This window comes from Microplitis demolitor, chromosome 8 (genome assembly GCF_026212275.2).
Source record: "Microplitis demolitor isolate Queensland-Clemson2020A chromosome 8, iyMicDemo2.1a, whole genome shotgun sequence".
In the NCBI taxonomy this organism is placed as follows: domain Eukaryota; kingdom Metazoa; phylum Arthropoda; class Insecta; order Hymenoptera; family Braconidae; genus Microplitis; species Microplitis demolitor.
The window spans coordinates 9,732,089-9,752,521 of record NC_068552.1 but is presented as its reverse complement, the minus strand read 5'-3'; the positions used below and the strand labels follow the sequence as shown (position 1 = coordinate 9,752,521).

Genomic DNA, 20,433 nt, shown 5'->3' with positions numbered 1-20,433 from the left:
TTCAATTACATCGAAAATAGGAATGATTCTCAATTCACACTAAAAGAGCTTAAAGATGTCTTGACAGGGTATGTGCCAGATGATAAAACTATCATTGCAAGACTACAGCAGAAGTACTTAACCGATATCGTAATTACGAAGAAAGTTGGAGCTTTCACAATCATTTCTTTCCGTGATTTACAAGCTAATATTCTATCAAAAGCTTGGTACGTAAGTAAAAAAATAGATCGTGAAGCAGAAAGGCTAAGAATTGTAGAAGCTGCCGCAGCAATTATTAGAAAAGATGTCCGAACATCTATAGTTGAAATTACATCTTATCCACCTCCTAGTAAAATGTTGGATATTGTTATTCAAGAAATTCTAAAAACTTTATTACATTCCTTAGAAGACTTCATCGTCAAAAACAGGAAAGGACAAATTGATCATTTAGAAACAAAATGTACTTTACTAAGCCATGCAATTATGGCTGCCATACGGGGAACGTTCTTTTTGATCACAGTTACTTTTGAGCCTTTCTGTATTTCTTCACAGAAGACATAGATCTAAAATACTATTGGATATTATATCTCGTTTGGGATTTGTAGCTTCTTATAGTAGTACAGTACAGTATGAAGTTTCAGCAGTTTATCACCCACAGCCAGGTATTTTATCATCAGAGTCAGGTGCACTTGTACGATATGTTGGAGACAATGCTAATATAAATGTCCAGACTCTTGATGGTAACAACACTCTTCATGTTATGGGGATTATTGAGATAGTAACTCCAAAAAATGCTGTTCTCTACGATGAACAGAAACAAAAATGTACAACCAAACCAAAAGCGAAAGAGTTGGCAGCCATATCACATGTATCTTTACAAGTTTACGATTAACCAGTCGTACCTCGATACAGTAAAGTTCAAGTTGAAAATCTGCATGACGGTCGAGCACTAACAGAAAAAACAATCAACGGAACTGATTTTTTGTGGTTATACGAAAAATGGTGGGATATTGCATCGTTGCCAGGGTGGAACGGTTATCTTGAGCAGCTCACTAAAAATGAAATGAATTTTTCAACATCTCAGGTTATGTTTCTTACTTTTATCGATCATCCTGCCAGTAATGTAGACACAATTTACACAACTTTACTTTGCGCTCTCGATATTGCCAAGTTACACGGACAAAAAACGTGTGTAATTACTTTTGATCAACCCCTCTACTCTAAAGCACGTGAAATGGTAGCTGCGTCAGATTCTAGCTCAAACTTGTGTAAAGTCGTTATGAAATTAGGAGGATTCCATATGCTCATGTCTTTTCTTGGAAGCATGGGATACATAATGGACGGAAGTGGCCTTAAGAAAGCTCTTGGTAATAAAATATACGCACCGAATTCTGTTGACAAGATGCTGAGCGGTCACACTTACTCAATAAGCATCAAAGGCCATATATTGGTACGACATGAAGATTGAAAATGGTACGTTGAATGAGTTAATACAGCAAATCACTTCTCGAGATGTATCCTTCTAAAACGTAAAAGGATTTATGGCTACCTCTAACATTTTTCTTTCAACATTTCTGGACAAACTGGATGATTTCAAAGCTTGAGGTCCAACAGCACAATTGTGGGTGCAATATTTGAAATGGTTACAATAGCACTTGATTTTCTTCGCGCTGAAAGACTTGGGCTTTTCCAAGAACACCTTGATGCAGTGCGCAGGATGCTGCCATATTTTTTCACGCCAGTGGTCACTTCTTACATGCAAAATCAGCCCACCTGTATTTGCAAGATATGCTCAAGCTAGAAGAAACTGTGGATGAGCAAACTTATGAGAATTTCAGAAATGGATTCTTCACGGTGAAACGAACAGAAAAATATAATTCAGGTACATGAACAGATATGGTCATCGAACAAAGTCTCATGAAATCCATGAAAGCCGAAGGAGGAGTATCTCGTGGTCAAAGTACGAAAGAAAGTGTTTTGTGTAAATGGGTATTTGCTATGTACGCCACAAATACTATTTGTGAGGAAATGGAGTAGTTCTGTAACATCTCCTTAGAGTCGACCGAGCAACACGTAGATTCCAGAGACTCAAGAGTGAAAAAAGACAATGCTGACATAAATATACTATTTGATTGGTTTGATCTTCATGATCCTTTTCCAAATACTACGCAGTTGATATCGATAGCTTCTGGAATTGTTGGAAATGAGCAAATTAACTGCCACAGAGCTTATGAAATAAGATTAGAGTCGATGAAGAAGATCACCGGCTTATTATTTAATGAAATAAAGTTGAAACGTTCCGAAAAAGTAATGCCGCTTTCCAGTGTTAACAAATCTGTAAAAATAAATGATTATAAAGTTGCAGTGGATTCATTATTACTCTTCCAAAGAATTACTGTTAGCTGACAATTTGAAAGTAATCTTGAAGAATATCTTCAATATGAATTGAGTCTGTATCCAACAGCTCTATTTGATAATGACGACATGAGAAAAACAACAAAATCGTCCCAATGGATTTTGTTCTCAATGAAAATAATGTGACGTTCATTATTGACGGCGGATTTCTTTTTCATCATGTTGTATGGAGCAGAGAAAATACTTTTTCTATTTGTAAAATGAGCGAATAAAACTAATGGATCTGGTTTAGGCGAGTTTTGTTAAACAATTAAAAATTACACAGATTTTATTATAAATTAAATTATAGATTTATTTACACTGATTTACACCTTAAAATTATGAGAAATATATACAATAGCGAATGCAACTAGATAAATTTATACGCGATAGCGAATGCAACTCAGATATTTTATTCACGTATAAAAATTGACACGTGGTCAGTAGCGGTTACTTCAATAATAATTAATTAACAATTAACTTATTATCACAAGAATAATTTATTTATTCTCAATAAATAGCAGCCTTGATTTACTGACTAAGAATTGAGGATAATTTAGCGTAGCGATTTGATTTAGTTTCACACAAGTTAATAAGCGAAGCGGTTCAAGCACGAGGTTGCACGTAGCAAAGACACGTTGTAGAATCTCTGAGCGAAGCGGTTAGACAGATAGTTGTAGAAATGAAAATTGGTAGCGTCGTTGAGTCGTCGAGACGCTTGGTGTCGACGTGGCAGCCTTGCTGCCTATAACGAATTTTCCCATTGGCTTAAAAGCGCGCCAACAGGAAGCGAATTTTGTGATTGGTCAGCTTGTAGCGGGTTCTCAGGACGTCTTGACACGATCCTGAGTTAGAAATAGTATGTGCCGGGCCCAAATAGCGAGTGACCCGGCACTATTCTGACCTTCAGTTAGTAGCGAGCTCGGCTTCTCCCGAACCGAGTGGAAATGCACGAAGCTTGATTTAAATTAATCAAGCTCGTGACTGAACATTCTCCCCAGCGCTGGCGACTGTGTCGACTGGATTGTCTTCTGGAGAGTGCACTGGTAGTACACACAGCTTAGCGATTGGTCGTACAAGTTCCGTGGTAGCGGTCTTCAGCGTGACTACTCGAGTCAGGCCATCTCTGCCTGGATGTAATGCGAGTACTCGAGCAAGCGGCCATTTCGATGGTGGGAATCTTTCATCAGTCAACAAGACTAATGAACCCACTTTGATGTTGTTTTGCGGATTATGCCACTTCGAAATAGATTGATGACGTTGCAGGTACTCTGATGACCATCTACTCCAAAATCTCTGGAACATTTGTTGTAATTGTTGCCAGCGTGACAACGTAGCTGAATTATTTTCCAGTAGCGAGGGCCCAGGTACGGCGATTAGTGGTTCACCGATGAGAAAATGTCCAGGAGTTAGAGCGGTTAAATCTGCAGGATCTTCAGATAGCGGAGCGATCGGTCTTGAATTTAACACAGCCTCAATTTGTGTTAAGACTGTAGCGAGTTGGTCGTAAGTCAATAGCGATTCACCAATAGTTCGTATGAGATGGAACTTGATTGACTTTACGGCTGCTTCCCACTTGCCACCAAAGTGGGGAGCACTTGGTGGGTTGAACTTCCAGTCTGTGCCATCTGTAGCGAGTAAATACTGAAGTTCTTTTAGCTGTCTCGATCCTGCTGCGAATTCTTTCTTTAGCGTGGCGTCTGCTCCTACAAAATTTGTACCACAGTCCGAGTATAGGATACTGCAGGCGCCTCTTCGACTAGTGAATCTTCTAAATGCTGCGACGAAAGCGTCAGTAGAGTAATCGGTGACAATTTCAATATGTATAGCGGACGTAGCGAGACATACAAACACAGCGATCCATCCTTTATAGGTTTTGGCACCTCGACCTTGGAAAGTCTTCAGTGTTACTGGCCCAGCGTAGTCTATTCCAGTGTGTAAGAATGCTTTAGATGGTCTTACACGAGCGGATGGCAATTGTCCCATTAATTGTTGTGCGCGAACACCTCTATGTCTCGTGCACACGACGCAGCGAAGAATGTGTGATCTGACTGGAACTCGACCACCTTCTATCCAGACAGATCTCCGTAGATCAGCGAGAGTCAATTGAGTTCCCCCATGGTATGTTCTTCGATGCGAATGATCTATCAATAGCGTACTTAAGCGTGATGACCTTGGTAAAATAGCTGGATTTTTCTGTTCATCATCCAGCAGCGAATTCTTCAAGCGACCGCCAACTCTGAGTACTCCGTTGTAGTCGACGTAGGGAATCAATTTAGCGAGATGATGACTTCGGTGTAGAGAATCACCATCCTTCAATAGTTTCAGCTCTTGCGAATAGTACTGACTTTGAGTATACTTGATCAGCAAAGTCTTAGCGAGTTCCAGGTCAACTGTAGAGAGTGGTGTGTCCAGTGTGGACTGTGGCACTTTTTTAAATTTAGCGATGGCACGAAGACAGATTCCAAGCGTGCGAAGTAAAGGTGACAACTTAGAGAATTTTTCTAGTAGCGTGTATAGCGGGTGTGAATCTGCCTTGAAGATGGTAAAAACCAGACCTGGACGTTCTTCAAGATGTGATACCGTCTGCGTAGGGATATCAAAAGATGGCCAGTTATCTTTTGATTGACTGAGCCACTTTGGTCCCGTCCACCATAGCGAATGCTGTTCTAGTTTGGCTGCTGTTAAACCTCTTGAAGCGCAGTCAGCTGGGTTAAGTTTTCCAGGAACAAAATCCCAGTTGACACTTGGTAGCGATTCTTGAATCTTGGTAACTCTGTTGCGAATGTAGACTTTCCATCTAGCTGGGTTGTTTCGTATCCACGTTAAGGATACAGCGGAGTCTGTCCACATGAAAACTGGAACGTTTTCAAGTTTCAAAACCTTCTTGACGTAGAGTATCAGTTGAGCGAGTAAGACAGCGGCATTGAGCTCCATTCTTGGTATAGTTATAGGCTTCAGTGGTGCAACTTGTGTTTTGGCACACACTAGCGAGATATTGGAGCTTCCAGTAGCGTCAGTAACTTTTAGATAAACTACAGCAGCCATAGCGAGTTGTGAAGCGTCAGAGAATCCATGTAATTCAATTGATACACCATTTTTAACATGATTCCAGCGAGGTATCTGAATCTTCGAGATCTGATGTAGTTCATCTCGAAACAAATTCCATTCTTGAAGAAGCGACGGTGATAGCGTAGCATCCCAGTCAAAGTTCTGCAGCCAGAGCTTCTGCATGAACATCTTGGCTCTCACGATAATCGGTGCCAAGAAACCCAGTGGGTCAAACAAGCGAGCAATTTCAGATAAAATTGTGCGTTTAGTTGTTGGTGATGCTTCTGGAAGCGAATATCCGAACTGGAATTTATCCTGTGTTGAATTCCAGGTTAGCCCGAGCACTTTTACTGTAGTATCCCCAAGCTCTCTTGGTGTATCTTCTTGGGTTTCACTTGGAGCGACTTGAGAAAGTAATTCAGTTGAATTACTTGCCCACTTGGCAAGCGGAAAACATCCTGTGGCGCACATATTTTTTGTGTCGAGAGCAACTTGGATTGCCTCAGCGAGTTCATCTGCACCTCCATAGATGTCGTCAACGTAGCGTGTATTAGTTAGCGGTTCGACAGCCTTCGGAAATTTTTTCCCTTCGTCTTCAGCGAGTTGTAAGAGTGCTCTTCCAGCGAGATATGGAGCCGATGTTGTTCCATAAGTAACAGTAGCGAGTGCAAATACTATTGGGATGTCATCTTCGTCAAACCAGAGTATGCACTGTAGATGATGATCTTCCTTGTCAACTGCAATCTGACGAAACATTTTTGTAACGTCAGTAGCGAATAAATAGCGATGGCACCGAATGCGAATAAGTACATCACTGATGTCAACTTGGATCTTTGGGCCCACATGAAGTATCTCGTTGACAGATACGCCAGATGTAGTTTTCCAGGACCCATTGAATACCACTCTGAGCTTGGTGGTAGTGCTCTGCTCTTTCAGAACCCCATGATGAGGCAACAGGTAGCTGTTCGGTGGTAATTCCTTTAATTTCAGACGTTTCATGTGCCCCAAGTCTTCATACTCCTTCAGGAAGTCGAAGTACAACTTCTTGTAGACTGGATCAGCTTCCAGTCGTTTGCGAAGACGTAGTAAAGCGTATTGTGCAGCTCTGAGCGAATCACCCAGTTGACTTGGCGAAGATTTAAGCGGCAAGCGAACGACATATCGACCATCAGACTGTCTGTAGTGTGTATTGACAAAGTGTTGTTCACACTCTTCTTCTTCTTCAGTATAGCGTGTAGCGAATTCTGTCTGTGGCTCTTCTTGGTACCAAAACTTGGTTAACAAGTCTTGTAGTTGATCATCAACAGCGACATGATGACCATGAGCGGTCAATTTTGATGTAGCGGTGTCCACAGATCCATATATGATCCAACCAAGTGATGTTGACTGAGCGATTGGGTCATTTTCACTTCCTTTTCGTATTTTAGCGTTGATTATATGTGCAGCTGGTGCTGCACCCAGAATGATGTCAATAGGTCTTGATGTCAAGAAGTCTGGATCAGCGAGTTGTAGCCCAGTTATATGCGGCCATTTCTTCTTCTTAGTTAGCGTAAATGACGGTAAGTTTACCGTCAATAGAGCAAGCACATGAGCTTGGATGGTAATAGAAGCGTTGTTGTGTAGCGAATGCAGCGTCATCTTGCATGACCCAAGCGAATGCCCAGCTGACACATTACCAATTCCACGTAATGGTACAGCTGCTTTACTGAGTTGAATATCCAGCTTCTTGATTAGCGAATGCGTCACAAAGGATAACTCCGATCCTTGATCAATAAGTACGCGGGCTGTACATGTACTTCCTGTTAGCGAATTCAACTTAACAATAGCGGTAGCGAGTAAAACATTGAGCGAATGAGCTGAAAGCAGACTAAGTTAGCGAATTCAAAACAAAAGTTACCAAAATTGGAACTATTTGTTACCTGGGTCAGCTACAGGAGCGTCCTGTGCTGGTTTAGCGGCAGCACCATCGTCAAGATGAGTCGACGTGTGATGTGGCTGATCACAATGGCGGCACTTCTGCTTAGTCCTGCAGTCAGCGTAGCGATGGCGTCCCAAACAGTTAAAGCATAAGCGGTAATGCTGAACAATCGTCCTTCGGTTCAGTGGCGACGCCTTCTGGTAGCTGGGGCAAAATAGAACGAAGTGCTTCTCCCTGCAGATTGGGCACATGCCCGGTTCACTCGTACGCTCCTTGGGAGTGAAAGCGACGTAGCTAGCGGAACCGGTGGATGTAGATGGCGTTGATCTAGCAGGAGTAGCGGATTTACTGCTCCCAAACTTAACTTGTTTGGTTGTAGCGGCTGACTTAGCGTAAGACTTTGGTGATAGTGGTCTCTCACTGGTACTCTTAACTTGCGTTGAGGTTATTTTAGCGCCAATCTCTGAGTTTTCCCACGCACGAACCTTGGCCTTGAGCATATCGTGCAGCTGTTGGTAAGTGGGAAACTCATTGGATAACCCAAGCGAAGCCATCCATTCCACCCTCAGATCTGAAGGCAAGCAGCGAACAGTCAAACGAATTAAAAAGGGGTCCAACTCACCAATTGGAATTCCCAATGCAGCGATAGCGTCCAGCGATTTTTTGTTAGCGAGTAACAGTGCGTCCAAATCAGCAGCAGAGTGTGAAGTTAGCGGTTGGCGATCCAGCAAATCATCGATATGCATATCGAGCAATCGACGTGGATTTGTGTAGCGAGTATTCAGCAACTCCCAAGCGGGTTGGAAAGCGTCATCTGTGATCTGGAGATTAGCGAGTAATGCAGCGGCCTCACCTTTTACCTGCGTCTTCAGGTAATGCATCTTCTGAGACCCAGTTAGCGAATCTTCATTAATGACGAGAGACGTGAACAAGTCCTTGAACGAGTCCCACTCGTCATACGACCCTTGGAAAGTTGGCAGCTTGATTTGTGGCAGGTTAGATTTATGCACTCCACCAAAGTAAGCGGTCTGATCGTGATTAGCGGGCTGAACTTCATGAGCAGGTTCTGGAGCGGGTCTAGCAGCGCTGAGTCTCACTCTGAGCTCTGTGTATATGAGATTAGCTGTACCGTATGCATTACCTGTGTGATATTCATTTTCGACGATCTCAAGCACATCATCGAATAGTCTCTCATGAGTTGTGTTGAAGCGATTCCACAAATCATTGAGAATAGCGAGTTCAGCATCAATAGCGGCGGCACCTTGGTTAGCTAGTACAGCGTCAGTTAAGCGAGCAGACATATTGCGCATCGTGTCGATGCGGTTCATTTGAAGAGCGACTTGAGCTTCGGCGGCCATCTTGGTTTGACGTGGCACACAAAATGGACGCGATGACGTGAACCCGACGCTAAGTTTTCGATCTTTTTTTTTGATTAAGTGTCCTTTTTACACCGGTGTGTAAAATAGATCACCCTGGGCAGCACTCTAGCAGTGCTCAGCAATGCCCACGGCACTTAGCGATTTTCACGACACAGAACTGACACTACACTTTTTCTCACAATTTTTTTTTTTTTTTTTTTTAATTTAAAATAATTTTTTAATTGTTTAAATTTCGCCAGATCCGGCTCGAAGGACCAAAATGTAAAATGAGCGAATAAAACTAATGGATCTGGTTTAGGCGAGTTTTGTTAAACAATTAAAAATTACACAGATTTTATTATAAATTAAATTATAGATTTATTTACACTGATTTACACCTTAAAATTATGAGAAATATATACAATAGCGAATGCAACTAGATAAATTTATACGCGATAGCGAATGCAACTCAGATATTTTATTCACGTATAAAAATTGACACGTGGTCAGTAGCGGTTACTTCAATAATAATTAATTAACAATTAACTTATTATCACAAGAATAATTTATTTATTCTCAATAAATAGCAGCCTTGATTTACTGACTAAGAATTGAGGATAATTTAGCGTAGCGATTTGATTTAGTTTCACACAAGTTAATAAGCGAAGCGGTTCAAGCACGAGGTTGCACGTAGCAAAGACACGTTGTAGAATCTCTGAGCGAAGCGGTTAGACAGATAGTTGTAGAAATGAAAATTGGTAGCGTCGTTGAGTCGTCGAGACGCTTGGTGTCGACGTGGCAGCCTTGCTGCCTATAACGAATTTTCCCATTGGCTTAAAAGCGCGCCAACAGGAAGCGAATTTTGTGATTGGTCAGCTTGTAGCGGGTTCTCAGGACGTCTTGACACGATCCTGAGTTAGAAATAGTATGTGCCGGGCCCAAATAGCGAGTGACCCGGCACTATTCTGACCTTCAGTTAGTAGCGAGCTCGGCTTCTCCCGAACCGAGTGGAAATGCACGAAGCTTGATTTAAATTAATCAAGCTCGTGACTGAACACTATTATTTTCGATAAATACATGAATTATTTACAAAGGCATTACAGTTCCAAAATGATTGTTATATTTGACGGATAATCAGACTACAGTAAGAACGTAAAAGCTATGGAGCAGCAGAGAAGAACTGTTGTACTTTCAAAAACGTATGAAGTCTGTTTCAATGGAACAATGGTTGTACCAGTTACACAAGAAAAATTCTTATCAAATCGAAATAACAAAGATATGCTAATTAATATGTTAATTGAAAAATTACAAGCTGCAAATATTAATGCTAAACAAACCAGAGATGATACGGATGTTCTTATTGTTGAAACTGCCATTGAAGACTCGAAGTCTGAAAAAACTGCAGTTATAATAGGAAAAGATATTGATTTACTTGCTGGGTGTACACTGTCTTACGAACAAGAAATTTTCTTTAAAAAATTGGGAAAGGAAATGTAAAAACGGAGATATACTCGACTAAATGTTTGATAATTATCCTCATTCTAGAACACATATTTTTTTTTCTGCACGCATTAAGTGGCGGTGACACAACTTCTGCGCTTTTTAAAAAAGGAAAAAAATCATTTTTAGAAGTTTTTGAGAAACTGACAAATTTGTATGAACTTGCTGCAACATTTAAGGAAGAAAATTGATCAGCCCAGAGATTATTAGAGAGTGGAATTCAAACCTTATTGGCAGTCTACAATGATCTGGAATCTGTGAAAAGTCTCGATCATCTTCGTTATATGCATAACGTCAAGTCTACAAAACTTAGTAAACCTGTGCAGCTTTCAAATATTCTACCAACAAGTGCACCTGCTCATTAACATCTCAAACGTGTATATTATCAAGTTTAAACTTGGTTAGGGCATGATTTGGAACCCCAGGTATGGGAGTTGGGCAATGCGAAACGATTTTCTGGAGCCTATCATAACAATTTTACCACTTGCTCCCGAAGATTTGCTAAATACAATGTTCTGCAACTGCAAGAGTGGTTGTGGTTCGCGATGCGGATGCAGGAAAGCGGACTTGCAATGCTCTTTAGCTTGTGGCCAATGTAATGGGCAAGCTTGTCTCAATGCTCTACCATATCAGAGCTACACTAACGAAAATGGAACCTTTGACCCCAAAATCATGGAAGAACTTCAGACAAATGTCGTTGAAGACGAAAATGAAGACCAGTTTGAAATATACCAGCAGCCGGGACACCACGATGAAGAGGAATAAGACAATAAAAATTATAAATTGTAGTTTGTGTACCTTTTATTCCATTTTTTTAATTTTTAATAAAAATAAATGTATTGGATGATATTTTTTAATAAAAAGATTAATTCATAATTTATTTGTTTTTTTTTCCATCATGTAAGAAGTTATTAATATTAATTTCGTTAAAATTCAAATATGATTCTTATATTTTCATTAACAGTTCTGCAATGACATGGGTAGAAAAGTGTTGTTAAATAAATTAATACTGAATACAAAGTGGATAGGTAAGGAAAAAAATTATAAAATAAAATATAATAGTTAATAAAAATTGACTGTTACGTTCTGGCTCTAATTAAATTTAAATAAAAATTTTACAATTTTTTGTTTTTTTTTAAGTCTCGAATTATTTATTCGCTACGGTGGGCGAATAAACGGTTCGATACTTCTTAGAATCATAATAAATAATAAATTAACGAATAGTTACTTTGTTGGCGATATTATTTTTGTCATCACCAACAATGTAACGGAAATCTCTTGCGATAAGGGAATCGCCGTGGCACGCGGATAGTCTAAACAGATGACGACGCATGAGACTCGGGCTACGATAATTCTCTCATAGAGAACCTGAGATGCAGCGTCAACATTTTGTCAACTCTATTGGCTCTATTATATTTTTTTATAACGACTAAATAGTCAGTCTTACGAGAGAGCTCATAGAGCTCGAACCTCGACTCTCCATAAATAAGTAATAAGCCACACTTAATTTTAAATCAAATAACTCCTTATTTCGGGGTTCTGTTGGCACCCCAAGATTTCACCCGTACATTGAGGAACGCGGATACCGGCGATCCTCACCTCCTGTCCTGCTATTAGAAACGCTGACACCGGCGACCTAATAATTAATCCAATCCTGGGCACTGCCACCGGCTGTCCAGGATTATCCAAATCCCACATCTTAATAAACAATATAGAGACAGGTTCGCGCGATACTACACTTCAAATCACGAAAATAAAATAAAATAATCGACGACCACAGCCCAACAGGGGTCTATAGACACTCTAACGAGGCCAAACCTGGACATTAATAGGCAATTAAATATTTAAAAATATTTTAATTAATATTAGAAATTATCTACTATATAACATTGACAAATATATATAATCATTGATTTATCGATATTTTATCAATTATATATGGCGCGTTTTTCGACCGAAGGCACCGTTTGACCTGAAGTGATCCTGTGACCGCGCGCTCTCCACCCTCTATCTCGAAAACGGTTAACCGTATAAAAAATTTTATCAACGAAATTCGTAGAGAATTTTGTATTCTACAATATTGATAATGAATACAAATAACGAAAAACCCATAAGAAATGAGATATTTACAAAAAAAATCGCAAAAAACCGATTTTTCTGAACTTTGACCTTGAAATTTAATAGTTGCGTACACCATACCATATATAGATTTTGAGACAATTTTTAGGGTGTCATTATACAAGTATTAGTAGACTTACAGCTGGGTATCTCGAATTCTGAGGTGAACTCACTATAATGACTGGACTGCAAGTCCATCAATCTTTGAAATGTAGCGCGTGCATTTTTTAAACCAAAAGGCATTCGTGTTAATTGATGAAGACCATAAGGTCTTTTCAAAGCTGTTTTCTTTCTATGTTTACGAGATAGTATAATTCGATGAAAATCCGATTTTAAATCGAAAATTAAAAAGTATATAGCACCACTATGTTGATCGAGAATTTCACAAATTAATAGCAATGGATAGACCATCTTTTTCAGTTTAATCATTGTAATTTTTGTTATTAATTACTAAACCAGTACGTTTGTTACCTTGAGAGTCAAGTTTCTTAGGGACAATTCATGAAGAAGAGCAAAATGGTGAGTTCGATCGCTCAATAATGTCCATCTTACGTAATTCGTCAATATGTTTTTCGATTTCCTCTTTTACAGTAGGTAGATATTGATATTGCCGAGTGTTTACGGGAATATCATCGGTTGTATGTATTTTGTGAGTGATAATATCAATGGATTTGAGAAGCTCGCCAGGTACGTGGAAGAGGTCAAAGTATTCCTGGATAAGGGAAATAACTGCTTTACGCTCTTTGTCGTCAAGGAGATTTAGCCGAAGAAGCTTAAGAACCTCATTAACACGGTCATCTCATGACTGAGTATGATCTCTATGTTCTGTGGGTTTTTTTTTTTTTTTTGGAAGAGGGTGAGGGAAAGTAGTTATTTTGGGGGAGTTCACCCCCCTCCCGATAACATCGCATTCTGATCTACCGACCGTCGGTAAGTGACCGTGCGCGCGCGCTTTTACCGACAGCTGTTTGTCGTGCATGTGCCGACAGATGGTGCTGACGGGCGGGGCGGGTGTCGACGGTGGATGTTGATATGAGATATCAGCAGTGGATATCAGAATGTAATATCAGCGGCGGATATGGTGTAGCCATTAATTTATCTGTTGCTAGTAGAAAAAATGTAAGCTACTTTGAAGCATTATTTGTACGTACATTTTTGTGTTAAAAAAATCTCATATCACGTCATCTTAACCTGTTTTGACTTTTTTGTTCGTTAAATATGGTGGGGATAAAAGAAGCTTTTCCGTTGACGCTTAGTTCTTTATCGTCAGTCTTTCATTCTCATTCTTTCGAATCATTTGTATTCTCTTTTTTATATGGATCAATTAAATGAAGACGAACTAGAGTATTTAGTAAATCATCCACCATACGCTGTGTTTTATACTGAGTTATTACCACGTTATTTTGACGAACCTATTCAGGACTGTGTTAAGAATTTTTTACGTGACCTTCATCTTCTTCAAGATAATTTGGATATTATTAGAACTCGACGTGACATGAAAGTCTGTCCGCACTGTTGCGCGTTAAAAGACTCTGTGAAAAAATTATATAAAAAACTTGAAAATTTGGAAAAATTAGCAGAACGGATCGATAAAAAATAAGCGACAATGGATTATATCATTGATTTCGTTGGGTTTGAGATGCCTGATAAAACGTTCGTTGTAAAAGAATTGTGCGTAGTAGATATAGCTAATACTAAAACCACAGAAGGTATTTATGAGTGTAAACTTTTTCTCTTTCAACCACCATTGGAGTACGATGGCGTAATAACAAAAGAAAGTGTTGATGAGAGTGGTTGTGGCCATGGAATTCGCTGGGACTCTGGTAAAATACCATACGATCAATTTCCAAAAATAATCAAAAAATTGGTGAACACAGCAAGTTATTTTTTTGTTGATGGAAAGCAAAAGGATAAATGGTTGGAGATTATGACAGATTACTCAACATCAATAATCGATATTCAACTAATGAGACATTATTCATTTGAAAACGTGGATAACTATCAGAAGGAAAAATGTCCATATAAAAGCATTCATCGCCGAAGAACACATTCATGTGCCTACCAAAATGTACAACAACTAAAGCGTTGGTTTTTGGATTTCCAGGGTAACGAACCATCATACGAAAGATCCGTACAAATTTATTATCAATTGTCTGATCTGAAAAAAATGCAAAAATGTGATATCGCCTGTCTCGATTATCATTTTCTTCTACGTTTTGCAAGGACTCAAATACGTCATGTGTGGGATAAATTATCACTCGAATTACAGAACAATGATAAATTAAGAGATTATTCATTTTGTATGGATCATTACCCAGCGACTGGTGGTGATTGGGATATCTGTGGAATATGGCATTATCCATACCGAAAAGATTGCCCTAAATGTCAAATGAATAAATAATATCAAAAAGTTATATAATATTCTTATAAACGAAATGTATTGTATTGTACAAGATTATTAATTAAAAATTATATAATATTCTTGTAAAGTAAATGTATTATTCAAGGTTATTAAATAAAAAAAAAAAATTTTTTTATCTATTAAACATTTTTATTTATCTTTCATTATATCATTATACTTTTTTAACATTACAGGTTCAATAATAACGTTTAAGTTATTGATTCTGCGTTTAAATCTTTCTCTATCTCGAGCTGCTTGTTCCCATGGACCTCGTCTAGCTGTTTTGTACGCATAACTCCATGCGAACATATATGTATCGTTGGCGTTAAATTAAATTCCACCACCATTTTTTAGATTAATTTTCTTACAGTACTGCTTATAGGGTTATACTCAATAATCCGATCGTGAATAACTAGACAGTAAGCAGTCGTGTTAGGTGGAAATGGAACTGCTGACTCAAATTCTAAACGTATGTCTACCGGTCCAGACTTGATCGCTTCGTTTTGTTTAGAACAATCAATAACGCACAGTGGCGCGTTATCCAAAAATTTTTTCTTCGCCAGCAGTGGTTCGGATTGTTTATCGTAGTATGAAGACTGAAAATTTGTATACATGCTGTACAATAAAGCATACTGATTTTGATCAATCATTAGATTAAGATCTCCATAAGGATAGCTCTGTGAATTTAAAAATAATTTTATATTTCTAATGCTACAGTGGTCGAATTGACTAGCATTTTTTCTCGCATCATTTTTTCTTGCTGATTGGAATCCAAGCACTACATAGCGTGGTTTTTCAAGCTGAGTTGATGTTTTGACAGCCCAAATGTGTCTTGGTGTTGCAGGTAAAAGTGGATATTCATACAACTCCCAAGTTCTAAAACTAATCGGAATAGATGGATCACCAGTAATATAATTTAACACTTGAATTCTTTCTTTATCTGATAATGTGACGTATGGAACTATCCATTCAATTTTTTGTAGTGTAACTTTATCATTTTCACCTGCGGCTCCTTCTGCTGGATTCTGTATGTATGCATTGATATCGGTATTTGAAATGGTTAAAACTAACTCTAGCTGAACATTTATAAGAATTTTTTGATAATCTTCAGCAAATCCACTCAGTAAATTCAGTGGTATCAAAATATCAAAATAACCATCTGCGTTGGTTAATTGCGTATCATCGTTAGACAACCAACCTACATTCTCTAAAGCACTTAATTCACTGGGGCTAAATGTTAAATATCCTTTCATGAGACTTGTAATGCCAACATTCGAATTTCGATCAATTTCAACACCATTTATAAATAAACGTAATTCTTTAATCATATGACAAATTCCCATGTTAACTAGTCTCGTAGTTTCAGCAACTGCAGTACCATCATTCTTCGTAAATTTACCAATTATATGTAATGCACTTTTACTTGGAAGTATGCTAAAATTTTGATTTTGTATAGTAATTCGAACTTCATCGTTGTTATTCAACGTTGATGACGCATACGGTTGATGTGCATGTAATTCATAGTGTGCAACTGATTCATCGAATATAATTGGCCTCTGATTGTTTAAGATTGTCGCCGTCGCCGCCATGGTCGTGTACACTCGAAACAACAAAAGTAAATTTTTATTTTTTTAATTTTCCACGTAATTTTAATCCTAGGCTCCGGAGAAATTGAATGTTCTGATGTGTTAGCGGTTTGTAGGATTTCCGGTGACTGATGTTCATTGACCATGTTGATGACTTTTTATAGCCACTACCGCTTTTTGTCTCAAATACAATACCCATTATTATTATTAAAGAGATTTCACATGTAATCTTATAGTTATAGTTTCACCTCTAAAGTTTACTAAATTTCCATCCTGATCTACTATCCGTAGTCTTAAATTATGTATAGCATCTACGGAGACTGGAAGGTAAATGATGTGTGATAGTAACTCAACGATCTTAAATCCTGGTGGCACACCCGGGAAAAATTCATGGACAGTATGAACTTTACGTTCATTGATATAGGCTCCAGACGTGATATTGCACTCGACTCTGAGAACGTTGAGCTTCAAAATTGTTACCGGTAAATTTGATAAGTGAGTTTTGTTTGGTTCAAGCATACGATTTGTAAAACCCAAAAGCCGACCAATAGAATCGTTAGGTATGAAATTTACAATCTGATCGCATTTGATTTCACTTCGTAATTCATTGTTGTTTGCTTTTATGCTGATACTTAATTTTGGTAATGTCTTCTGTATATACTTTTCAATATCACCAATTTCATAACTCCCTGTTGGTATCATCACAACTCTCTCATCAACTGAACCAATATTTTCAAAACCCTTTTCAGTCCTTATCCGGGGTACCACATCTGATACATTATTACCCTGCACATCTCTCTTTCTTTGCTTTTTAACAGGTGGTAAGATTACATAAAATTTATTAGCTCCCTCATCAATGTTAGGTATTGAATTAAATGTTAATAATTCTATCAATCCTAGAACATAATTTTTTTTCGGTGACAACTCAATTGGAGGAAAATAATTGGCCTCCAACACCAAGGATGTACCCGTCAACGTTAATGTGAATGACTCAGCCATGACTGATGTATTGTACTCTTAATACCATTAATTTATAGTTGATTATTTAAAAACTTAAGACAAAGATGACCGCAGATAATTGTATCAAACTCTTGATATCTTTTGTGGTTATATTTTACGCTACCAACACCGAGATATTCCATAAGATCCTTAGGCGGTTGCAGATTACCAAAACTATCGAAATAAATTACTCTATTACCTCTTTTCTTGTATGCCACCCAATGCGTTCCAGGACTATTTTTGTCATTAAGGTTTACAATAGCTGCTTCGTATTTATTAGGACCTGATTTTGGTAAATCATTTCGCATGAAAACACCTCGAAAGTACGGAATTTTCATTTCTTTAGCATATCTCAATAAATCGATATTTGTGAGTGCCCGGTGCGGTAGCCTTACTTGTTTTTTTTTATTTACATTTTTAACTCCCTTACCAACACGATATGGTCTTAAATATAAACCCATTCCACGCCGGTAAGGTTTCAAGTATAATCCTTTACCCATAGCTATTTCTTCCATTTTGGAATTGTGACGTTTGCTCTCTTCTAACTGTTGTTTAGCAGCACTCGCATCATTAACAGCTTTCGCTATTCCTGCTGCACCACCAGCTAATGCTCCTGTAGCACTAAGACCAGCAAATAGGGGTATAAGGAATGGAAGTACTCCACCAATTTTGGATGGTGCAGGCAATATACGAGGGAATCTAATATTTTTTTTTCCACCTAATTTTTTAACCTCCCGACGAGCACCTTGAAGAGCTGATTTAATTGGATTATCCCCAGGATGTATAGAATTTTTTGCTGCCGTTACAATTTTTCTTAATGCCACTTGAGGTTTTTTTTTCATTCCCTTCCCCATCTTCTTCACCCGCTTCCCCCTCCTCTTCATCTCCTTCCCCCTCTTTTTCATCCTCTTCCCCCTCACCCCCTTTTTCTTTAAGCCCATTCCGAATCTTCTCTTCATTTTCATAATTTTATTTATACTCCAAGCGGCAGCTTTTTCACCAAAACTTGAGTCTGCCGCTTTTACACGTTGCCAGGCTTTTTCAGCAAGAATTTTATCAGCTGCGTGTCGTGCTTCTAAATTCTCACGATTCTGTGAGTACGCAATATCGTGTTCTTTACATGCAGCATCTAAAGGATTGATACCAGGATCACCACGAGCTAACCTTTCAGTCAACTTTGTACCTGGTCCACAGTACTGATACCCCGGTATATGTAATTCAACGGGTAGCTTATTGATGATCCTGTTGAGTAAACCTTTACCACAAGTTTTTTTTTACGTCTGCACTCCATCATAACAACATGATCACTAACTAAATTTTTATAAAAGCTGCTACTTATATTTATATTACTGAGTCTGTGACATTATGGTGAACCATCAACATGGATTTTAAAAAACGAGAGGCTAAACTACCAGTTATAAATTTTGATAAAATTTTTCAAGGTTCCGGATTGGAAAATAAAAATAAAAGGCATGGTGCATTATTACTCAACAGTTTACGCGCAATATTTTGTGGACCTTCAAATTGTGGAAAAACAAATGCTCTACTTTCACTTATAATACAACCCAATGGATTGAAATTTGAAAATATTTATCTCTACTCAAAATCATTGAATCAACCAAAATACAAGTTTTTGGAATCTATACTTAAACCAATTAACGACATTGGATTTTACCCGTATAATGAGCATGCAGAAGTAATAAAATCTGAAGATGCAAAATTAAATTCACTAATGATCTTTGATGATGTAGCCTGTGAAAAACAAGATCATATTAGAGCATATTTTTGTATGGGTCGTCACCGGAATATTGATAGCTTTTATCTCTGTCAAACGTACACCAGGATTCCTAAACATTTAATACGTGATAATGCCAACTTTTTAGTACTTTTTCGACAAGATGAGATGAATTTAAAGCATATATGTGATGATCATGTTAATACAGATATGTCATACAGCTTATTTAAAGATTTATGCTCGACTTGTTGGAATAATGATAAGTATGGTTTTGTAGTTGTTGATAAAGATAGTGAATTGAATGGTGGCAGGTATAGAAAAGGATTCGATTCTTATTTCAGTATAAATTAATAAGGGAATAGTCATTATTATCATACGCAATGTAAACTTGAGTCTGTCAACATGAAGCGTGAGGAGATAATAAAGCAGAGGGATATATTGCGCAAAATATCTCAGGCCAGTGATGCTATCCGACAGAAACATAAAATGTTAAAGTTGGGTAAAGATATTGCTGAAAAGGCCATGAGTGAGATGTTTAAGCCAATAGTTACACCTTTGCAAAGTCTAATAGACTCATCACCATCAACATCAAAACAAAAAATTAAAGAAGAGATCAAACAAGAGAACTCATCGTTAAAGGATCAATCTGAGCATGACAACGATAATGATGATGATGATGATGAAAGTTTATACGATAGTATAATTTCCCAGAATAATACAGGTGCAAGAAGCAAAAATCTTGATGAGACAATTATGTCGAGAACACCTACTTCAACAAGTACGCCATCTAAAACGGGTGATTTATCGAAAAGTTACTTAAATAAATTCAATAGTTTCAGTAATGAAATAGATTCACGGTATGGTGTACGTAGAAAGTTTAATAAATTATTTATCGGTGATTCTAATATTACATTTAAGGATAATAAAATTATTGTTCAAGATAAATCATATCCAATGACTCCTGGGCAATTAGAACTATTATTTAAAAAGTCACCCATTGACACGCTTGTCACACAGAATGATCAAAAGAAATACTTTGAAATTCTTGAAAAAACTAATACCTACAGAAAACATTACAAGGCGGATGGTGATATTTTTATAGATTCAACACCAAAATTTGATAATTATATTGCTGATTTTCTCGCTAAGTATGATTACGCATTATCATCGGGAAGGGGAATACCAAATTTAATGATAGCAAAAAAGAAGAAAATACCCATAGACTATGTATATTGGGATGATCCTAATGAACTGATTGATCGTCTTCGTCTTCTCATGGCTTCTCAAGCAGCTGGTAATCCTAGTCATACCAATGAAATAATTTCAATTATCGAAGAGTTACGAGAGGCTGAAATTATTTATTAAGCTCTTATACAAATATTTCTTGTTATTTG

General features: G+C 37.9%; 2 protein-coding genes across 2 annotated transcripts; both read right to left on the bottom strand.

Annotated features, from left to right (window-relative positions):
* Positions 1-2,207: 2,207 nt before the first annotated feature.
* Positions 2,208-8,700, bottom strand: LOC128668471 (uncharacterized). The gene is made up of 3 exons (XM_053741551.1): positions 7,344-8,700; positions 7,215-7,280; positions 2,208-2,314 (listed from the first exon to the last, which is right to left on the bottom strand). Exons 1-3 carry the CDS (start codon positions 8,698-8,700, stop codon positions 2,208-2,210), a joined length of 1,530 nt encoding a protein of 509 aa, XP_053597526.1.
* Positions 8,701-15,069: 6,369 nt separating this feature from the next.
* LOC103575946 (uncharacterized) lies at positions 15,070-16,308 on the bottom strand. Its single transcript, XM_053741550.1, has one exon. The coding sequence runs from the start codon at positions 16,306-16,308 to the stop codon at positions 15,070-15,072; it is 1,239 nt and encodes a 412-aa protein (XP_053597525.1).
* Between the last annotated feature and the right edge of the window lie 4,125 nt (positions 16,309-20,433).

What these genes read in the sequence shown, in the direction of transcription:
- LOC128668471 (XM_053741551.1), bottom strand. Translation starts at nt 8,700, where the DNA reads ATGGCCGCCGAAGCTCAAGTCGCTCTTCAAATGAACCGCATCGACACG. An exon ending in CGCTCCTGTAGCTGACCCAG is followed by an intron (nt 7,281 to 7,343) that starts GTAACAAATAGT and finishes GTCTGCTTTCAG; the next exon opens with CTCATTCGCTCAATGTTTTA. An exon ending in TTCGCTAACAGGAAGTACAT is followed by an intron (nt 2,315 to 7,214) that starts GTACAGCCCGCG and finishes TTATTTTTACAG; the next exon opens with ATTTGTTAACACTGGAAAGC.
- LOC103575946 (XM_053741550.1), bottom strand. Translation starts at nt 16,308, where the DNA reads ATGGCGGCGACGGCGACAATCTTAAACAATCAGAGGCCAATTATATTC.